The sequence below is a fragment of the Eriocheir sinensis genome, unplaced genomic scaffold (genome assembly GCF_024679095.1).
Source record: "Eriocheir sinensis breed Jianghai 21 unplaced genomic scaffold, ASM2467909v1 Scaffold244, whole genome shotgun sequence".
NCBI lineage: Eukaryota > Metazoa > Arthropoda > Malacostraca > Decapoda > Varunidae > Eriocheir > Eriocheir sinensis.
In genome coordinates this window covers 302,355-310,568 of record NW_026111548.1, presented here as the reverse complement: position 1 = coordinate 310,568, position 8,214 = coordinate 302,355, and the positions used below count along the sequence as shown (strand labels likewise).

The following is an 8,214-nucleotide window of genomic DNA, read 5'->3' as shown; positions in this document are numbered from 1 at the left end:
AAATCAGTGATTTAAATCAAGATTTAAATCAAATTTTTTTTTTTTTAAATCATTGATTTAATTCAATATTTACTTATGTCCAAACCAACATGGTATGTAAAGGAAAAATATTAAAACAAACACATACTTACACCTGCTTATATATTCCTGAGGAACAGGGGTGGGTTTCATCATAGTGCTCTCCCAAGCGTGGTGACGTCACGCACAGTTGGGAGAATTTCTTGGGCGTGTTTCATCACCGCGCTCAAGCCACTTCCAAGTAGGATTGGGAGCGGTCTTGGGAGAAACCAGCGTTGCCAATCTTCCGCGTCGCTTTGACGTCTAATATGTCTTCAATTAACTTAAATTACACTTGTTATGTATAATTATGGAATTATAAATATAAACAATTGATATTTAGTTGAAATACAGCGATAATATCTTCATTGTAAGGAATATGTGCACGTATTTTTGTTCCGTCTGCATCTTCAACGGCACCACGGTGTAAACAAACATTTAGCAGGGCGGCGCCTCGCCAGACCACACCTACATACGGGCCTCAACACTTTCATCATCACCCTGGAGAGGCTCAGACGTCTCATCTGTGCCTTCGCAGTCACCTACTAACCACGCCAGTGAAACAGGTAGGCTTGAGACTTGATCCAGGAGTGTTATGTCTACAAGGAAGGGAGCGAGAGTGAACATAGCAAGGAGGAAAGGGAGGTTAAAATACCTAAGGAAGTGAATGGTGATGGGGAAGCAAGGTGTGCCTTAAGTGAGAGAGAGAGGGTATTAAGATCAAGCACATGCTGTCTGATGCCCCAGGTATGAGAGAGTTAATAGTAATACATATTGGTGGGCCACATGGGGAAGCAAGGTGTGTCTTAAGTGAGAGAGAGGGGATTAAGATCAAGCACATGCTGTCTGATGCCCCAGGTATGAGAGAGAGAGAGAGAGAGAGAGAGAGAGAGAGAGAGAGAGAGAGAGAGAGAGAGAGAGAGTTAGTAGATTATATTACCGTATGAGGATTTTTGGAGAAAGCTTCAGTACTGGAAAAGGTTGACTACTGAAAATGTTACTCCCTCCTGGCACTGTCAACTCTTTTGCTTTTTCTGCATTTCCAGGGGCTTGCAACATGATGAAATCTTCCCGCGTACAATACAAAAGGAAGGGAAACTGGAGAAAGGAGGCTTCCCTTCTCCTCCTGGAGCTGGTAACAGCTAACCGGAGGATTGTTGAAGGGAAAAAATTTAATCAACACGTCACAGCTCGACAACGGGCGGAGGTCTGGGAGAACATCACCACCCAGATCAATGCGGCATTTCCTGAAGTGATGAGGGATGTCACTGAAGTCGAAAAAAAATGGTGGACCCTCAAAGCGCAAGGGAGGGAGGAGATCCACCAATACAGGAAGGCTGTACGTGGAACAGGTAAGAAATGTATTAATTCCTAAGATCAAGTGGATCCTTATATTGAGATCTTCCCTCCAGATCTTCGAGTCCCATATGTAAACTATGAGATTTCTATTTTGCTTCTTAATATCAGATATAATTATTTTACCCGCTTATCATATATAATCTTCGTAATTTCTTTAAATTTACTCTCCACCAGTGGGCCTTCCTTGTATAGCAAGATATTTTGTTATGCCATTTTATAATTCCCATTTAATCTTTGTCAAACTTCAAACCAACCAAGATTTGAGTCATTGCAAAACAAACTATATAGTTTGTTTTGCAATGACTCAAATCTTGATGTCAAAGCTACATTTATTTTGGTTTGGTGACTGAAAATTAAGTTACTCACGCAATTGTTTAATCTTTCAGGTGGCGGACCTCCTCCTAAGGAGATTTCAGAGGTGGCCCTGGCCGGGGAAAACATTTTGGGGGTTGAGAACCAAAGCATTTCAGGCGTTTCCGATGACTTGGATGCAAACAGGCCGACAGTTGAGTGAGTATAACGTTACCTGAATGAACCGTTACTTCGTTTGAGCAACATGTTCCGCTCACCACACTGCATTGCTGTGCAGACAAATGGTTGAAAAAAAAAAAGTTAAACTAGCACATGTTACTCTTTTGTGATGACTTCTCAAAATACTCAAAAGAGCTTGTAATAACCATGGATAATTTTAAGCTGCATTACAATAATCTTATATTCACTGCCCTTCCTTTATGATCCTCACCCCAGCCCTACCAAATTGGGAAGGCGGTTGCCAAGTGGTTCAACCATCGCTGTGGGATGGAATATTATCAACAGATCTTCCATGAACACTAACTTCAGCGACTTTGTGCAAGAGTCTTCAAAACTACCCTTCGAGAAAGCCTACTATGCTATAGGCAGCAACTACAAAAAAATAAAATAAAAATACAAGTTTATTAATGAAATATTTTGGTTCGCAGACTTAAGTTCGTTAAAGGAAGTTTAATGTACAGAAGTTAATTAGTCCACTCGTGATTTTCAATGCAAACTTAAAAAGCCAATTTTAGAAACAATTATCTTACCGATCACTTGTACTAACCTCTTTTGTATGTGTTTCAGGGAACATCAAGCTGCGAGCAGTGCCTCTGCAGGAGCTGTGTCTGGGCAGCACCATCCAGGGCAGTTATGGTTAGTATTGTGAACATGTTCTGTAAATGTTTTAGACATTGCCAAGTGGTTCGATCATCGCTGAGGGATGGCAAATTATTCAAAGATCTTCCGAGAGCACAAACTTCAGCGACTTTGTTCAAAAGTCATCAAAATTACCCCTCGTGAAAGCCTACTATGCAATGGGCAGGACCTACAGAAAAATAAAATAAAATACAAGCTTATTAATGAAATATTTTGGTTTGCAGACTCAAGTTTGTTAAAGGAAGTTTAATGTACAGAAGTTAATTAGTCCACTAGTGATTTTTAATGCAAACAATTATGTTAACAAATAATATTGAAAGTTTGTCATAGTTTGCCTGTATCCAACCTATCACTTATAGTAACCACTTTTATGTTTCTTTCAGTGACCAACAAGCCGTGGACAGTGCCTCTGCGGGAGCTGTGTCTGGGCAGCACCATCCAGGGCAGTTATGGTTAGTATTGTGAACATGTTCTGTAAATATTGTAAACCTTCTATTTGTGAGGTTGTGGTACTCACATGTCATCATGGAACAGGTTATTATAAGAATGTAAGGGGTCTGCAAGAGGCCATTCGGCCTATACAAGGTTAATGAGAGAAACAGGAAACATCCATAAATGTACTTCTTGTCAACCTTTACCGACCTTTCTTACAGTTCCTATTTGTGTTAAAGAATGATTATCAGCCTATTATCTTCGCTTGTGTTGACAGTGTATTTTTTTTCCAGCAACCAACGAGAAGAAAGCTGTCCTGCCCCCGATGCAGAGTGCAGCATCGTGATGGTCACATCAACTTTCAATGATCAGCGTTATAACAATGAAAAGAAACAACTAGAACTTGCACTTTTAAGAGCAAATGTTGCACATGTGATGGCCCAAAAGAGGGCCTGTGACGCAGAGGCACTGTATAAAACCGCCTTGACCAAGAAACTGAAGGGAAAATAAACAAAATAGTTCTGAAACATGTAATTTATTCTACATCCTTGCATGAAGATCCCATGCAGAACCGACTTTGTCCAAAAGTGCTTTACAAGTTGTAGTTGTAGAGCTGTGGAAGGGGGGCCATTGCAACAGCTTATGCCGCAACCCTGCGAGGAATTAAAACTTGCATTGAGAAAAGGTTAACCAAGTACTACACTCCATCTCAATCATCCATGAACAGACTGAAATGTGGCATTCAGCAGAGAAACATGAAGAAATAAATGATAAGGATGATAAATGTATGGGGCTAGATATCGTTTAAAGATGGAGGCTGGACGAGTTGGAGATGACTGAAATTCTTTTCAAAGCTTCTGAATGTGAGTGTGACTAAGGATGTAACTGACTTGTGGGAAGGTATAGAAAGGGTTAGTGTGGTAGTGGCAGGTAAAGAAATGACGGGGGTTGCGTCTAAATATTGCCCAGAGTTGCTGCTTGCAAATTACAAAAAAGTTAATAAACTGGGAAAGATTGTGAATAAATGTGACCAGTATTGAAAGGGGATGAGTATTATACCTGCCACCTATGGACCAAATAATACAACAAAATATATATTAGTGGTTCAAACATTTCCTCACCTAAAATGTTGGCGAGCAATGTGTTCTCTGAAGAGAGCCCCTTCATGGACAGCAGCAGGTCTGCCATCCTCTGGCTGGAACCCCTCATCACCAGCAGGCTCATCACCAATGTCATCCTGCGGCAGATATGGAGTCTGTTAAAGGGTTAATAGTACTACTACCATTGAAAGAGTTCTCATACAATTAATATTATTTTAAAGAAGGATGTCATAATATATAATGCTTAATTAATACTTTACAATATTTTATGTGATGGACTGAGAGACAAAGTATCTACAAAGATGACAGTATAACTCATACAGAGAAATATAGTTGGTGGTGAGATATAGCTCTAGATATATAACAATTATACATCCACAAAAATAGTGAATGTAGAAAATATCTCAAGGTATGTGGGTGGGTTAGTATCTATTATCACCCTTTCATAGTCTAGCACAAATACAATTTATTATTATTATTCTGCTTACCTCTTCGTCAAGCTCGATGTTACGTAGCTTGCAAATGTTGTGAAGTATGCCACACGCCATAATGACTCTGCAAGCTTTTCTGGGTTCGAGCCTGATTTCTCCGTGCAGGACGTGAAATCGGCGTTTGAGCTGACCGATGCCTCTCTCGACCACGCTCCTTGTTCTTTTGTGTGCACTGGAATGATAAAAAGGGGGCATCAGTTAAACTGTCAGTAATGTATTATTGTTTCAGTATAAAAACGTTTAAATGAATGTGTGCAGTATCATTTACAACCTATGTTACATGAATGGTCAATGCTGCTTGATTCTACATGAAATGAAAAGTTTACTTAAGTCACAAAAATATATATAATATAAAACTAGTGAAAAGAAAAACAATTCCAATAGCGCACATATGTGTTCCTGTTTCATAATGTGCTTTATTGTAGTTACTGGTACTGTGGCCTAAAACTTGATTTTCAGATTTACATACCTGTTGTAAGCTGCTTGGTGCCCTTCTTGTGGCCGTGGGTATGGTGTAAGCAGCCATCGCTTTGAGGGATAGCCACTGTCCCCGAGAATGTAACACCCAGGACCAGCTAGATTTTGCTCAAAGATATCCCAGAGACCACTCTCTCTTAGAATCCGTGAGTCGTGAGTAGACCCTGGCCACCTCGCCACCATGTCCCGCAGCTTGTACTGTGCATCAAATAACACTTGCACATTGATGCTGTGGTAGTTCTTGCGGTTGACGTACACTTCTTCGTGCTCATGTGGGGCCACTATTCTTACGTGGGTGCCATCAACAGCACCCACCACACCGGGAAAACCAGCAATTTCGGCAAACTCCGCCTTCATTCTCTGCTGCTCCCCCCGGTTTAAAGGGAAGCCCATGAACCGCCTCATATTCTCTTGTGTCACGAGAGCATCCACGGTCTGGGTGATGATTCTGCTGACTGTGGCCCGGGAAACTCCAAAGTCATCAGCGTTGCACTGCTGCATTTTCCCGGTGGCGAGGTATCGCAGAGTCAACGCCACTTTCAGCTCCGCTGTGACCGCACGGCTCCTCTCAGTCCTGTTGCCAATCACGCGTTGCACCAGGTCAGTGATGAACAACAGGCCAGCACGATCCACCCTGTACCTCTTCTTGAACTCGGTGTCATCGTACTCGTTAAAGATGTCCCTTCTCGGGCGAAAATTCCTTGGTCGGTGCTGGCGTTGTTGTTCACGGGCTGCCATGTTTACAGTCTGACCCTTGGAACCTTCCTTGGGAGCGCTTGGGAGACCCCGCACGGCCTCCCAAGGCGGCGAGCGAGATAGGCAGAGTTCCAAGGCTTGGGAGCTTTCGTGAAACATGCCCAAGGTTTCTCACACGCTTGGGACTCCTTGAGCACACTTCCAAGGACTTGGGAACTTTGATGAAACCCACCCCAGAACACTAAAAGCTTCCTTTTACAATACAACAAAAATTTCCACATTCCATTAAAAAATGAAATCAAAGGGTTTTACTTATAATGAACTGTACTTATTTCTGAGGAGTAGAATATTAAAGCAATTCCTTTTACAAAACAGTATAACAAAAAAATCCACATGCTATTAAAAAAAGGATATCAAAGAGGTTTACTTGTAATGAACTGTATTTATTTCCTGAAGTAATGAATTTAAAAAAGAAAATTATTACGGCCTGTATTTAAAACAAAAGAAAATTGAATTTATACTATAAAAGCAGTCTTTGAAAAGTGATGATACACTTCTTTGAAAGTAGTTCATAAAAATTCTTTGAAATCGAAATCAAAATCTTAAAAAAATAAGGATTTAAATTCTTATGACAATAAATTTGGTTCTTTTCAGTCTTGCTACTATTCCTTGTAACTCCAGTTTACACTGTTTGCATATAGCTCTCCTTGCTTTCCCAGACTCTGAAGGAATTCTGTTAAAATGTTCCCACACTGGATCACTCTTCCTGCCAGACACATTAATCCTTGTGGTCAGTGACATCTCTACGGTCTTGCTGTTAGCTCAGGAATGAGTGGCTGGCCTGTAACACCCAAACAGTCAAACTACTACACAGTGGCACAAGTCCGGCTATGTCCTAACATGATGTAAGAGGAACAGGACAGAACCTGAGAGAGATGATGCAATCCTGGTCAGTGACTACTGGGCTGCTTGACAGGTTCAAACACGTTGTGACCAAGTGAGAGATGATGCAACATGCTGTAAAAACACTCCAAAATGTGTTTTAAACTAATGTACTGAATATATATATATATATATATATATATATATATATATATAGATATATATATATATATATATATATATATATATATATATATATATATATATATATATATATATATATATATATATATATATATATATATATATATATATATATATATATATATATATATATATATATATATATATATATATATATATATATATATATATATATATATATATATATATATATATATATATATATATATATATATATATATATATATATATATATATATATATATTTTTGGATATATTTTTTTTTTTGTGTTTAATAAAAAAATAAATAAAAAATCTGATTTAAATAAAAAAATGATTTAAATAAAAAAATCAGATTTTTTATATATTTTTTTTAAATTTAAAAAAAATCACCAACCCTGTAATACATTTTGCCTATCTTTTCCTGTGCTTTCTCTCCTACGATAAATGGAGAGAGAGAGAGAGAGAGAGAGAGAGAGAGAGAGAGAGAGAGAGAGAGAGAGAGAGAGAGAGAGAGAGAGAGAGAGAGAGAGAGAGAGAGAGAGAGAGAGAGTAAATGACAAAGCCAGCAGGGAGAGGAGAGGAGAGACGGGGTAGCGGCCCCTCACGGAACACCAATAAAAAAGGACCGCCCTGCATCACCCAGCAACTGAAAGTACCGGAGCGCTGCGCAGAAACTCGGGTCACTGGGCCTTACTCTTAAATATTTCGGCCCCCAAGCACGCACCCATTTGACAAGGCTTTCGTAGGAGTTTGGGGCGTTCCTAGAAGTACGTTTATGACCTCGGTAGTAGTTTGATCCTTCTTCTTTACCATGAACGTTAAAGAACACTCATGAAAACCTGGACTAATCTCCTTGTGGGCCTTTGTAAACAGTTGCTGTTAGGGGTGGAAGCGTCTGAGGGTCAAATTCTTAAGCTTTTCGATCCCAAAGCACACACACATTTGACAAGACTTTCGGAGGTGTTTGGGACATATCTAGAGGTACGTTTATGACCCTGGTGGTAGTCCAATTCTTCCACTGTGCCATGAACGTAAAAATACTCTCATGCAGATCCTGTTAATCTCCTTTTGGGTCCTTGTAAACAGTTGACGTGAGAGGAGCGTGAGGTGGAAGCGTCTGAAAATACCAACCAAACACCTGTCGCTCTCCTTTAGGCCGCCGCTGCCGCTGCTGCTGGAAATGGTCGTGTTAGTGCAGGGCAGCGACCCGGGTGACCGATCGGCAGGCGGGTCATTCGTCATGGGAGATAGACGGAGCCGCTGTGCCCGCGAGATGAAACACTTTGATTGGTTAGTCGTTTGCCAGGAAGCCTTCACTCTCGCCTTTGCTCTTTCGTTGTCACCTAAAGCGTTATGGGGCAAGA

General features: G+C 40.2%; 1 protein-coding gene and 1 long non-coding RNA gene across 2 annotated transcripts; one reads left to right on the top strand and one right to left on the bottom strand.

Annotated features, from left to right (window-relative positions):
• The first annotated feature begins 346 nt into the window (after positions 1 to 346).
• On the top strand, positions 347 to 3,514 carry LOC126991133 (uncharacterized). The gene is made up of 6 exons (XR_007745179.1): positions 347 to 623; positions 1,104 to 1,409; positions 1,803 to 1,926; positions 2,164 to 2,583; positions 2,970 to 3,038; positions 3,312 to 3,514. It is a non-coding gene; the product is annotated as an uncharacterized LOC126991133 (long non-coding RNA).
• Positions 3,515 to 3,537: 23 nt separating this feature from the next.
• LOC126991132 (putative nuclease HARBI1) lies at positions 3,538 to 6,016 on the bottom strand. The gene is made up of 4 exons (XM_050849882.1): positions 5,079 to 6,016; positions 4,607 to 4,781; positions 4,140 to 4,255; positions 3,538 to 3,671 (listed from the first exon to the last, which is right to left on the bottom strand). Exons 1-4 carry the CDS (start codon positions 5,939 to 5,941, stop codon positions 3,659 to 3,661), a joined length of 1,167 nt encoding a protein of 388 aa, XP_050705839.1. The 5' UTR covers positions 5,942 to 6,016; the 3' UTR covers positions 3,538 to 3,658.
• Between the last annotated feature and the right edge of the window lie 2,198 nt (positions 6,017 to 8,214).

Bases quoted from the DNA above. Each gene is read 5' to 3' on its own strand.
- LOC126991132 (XM_050849882.1), bottom strand. From the start codon at position 5,941: ATGTTTCACGAAAGCTCCCAAGCCTTGGAACTCTGCCTATCTCGCTCG. The intron at 4,782-5,078 runs GTATGTAAATCT...TTATCATTCCAG, and splicing joins CACCAAGCAGCTTACAACAG to TGCACACAAAAGAACAAGGA. The intron at 4,256-4,606 runs GTAAGCAGAATA...TATCTGCCGCAG, and splicing joins ACATCGAGCTTGACGAAGAG to GATGACATTGGTGATGAGCC.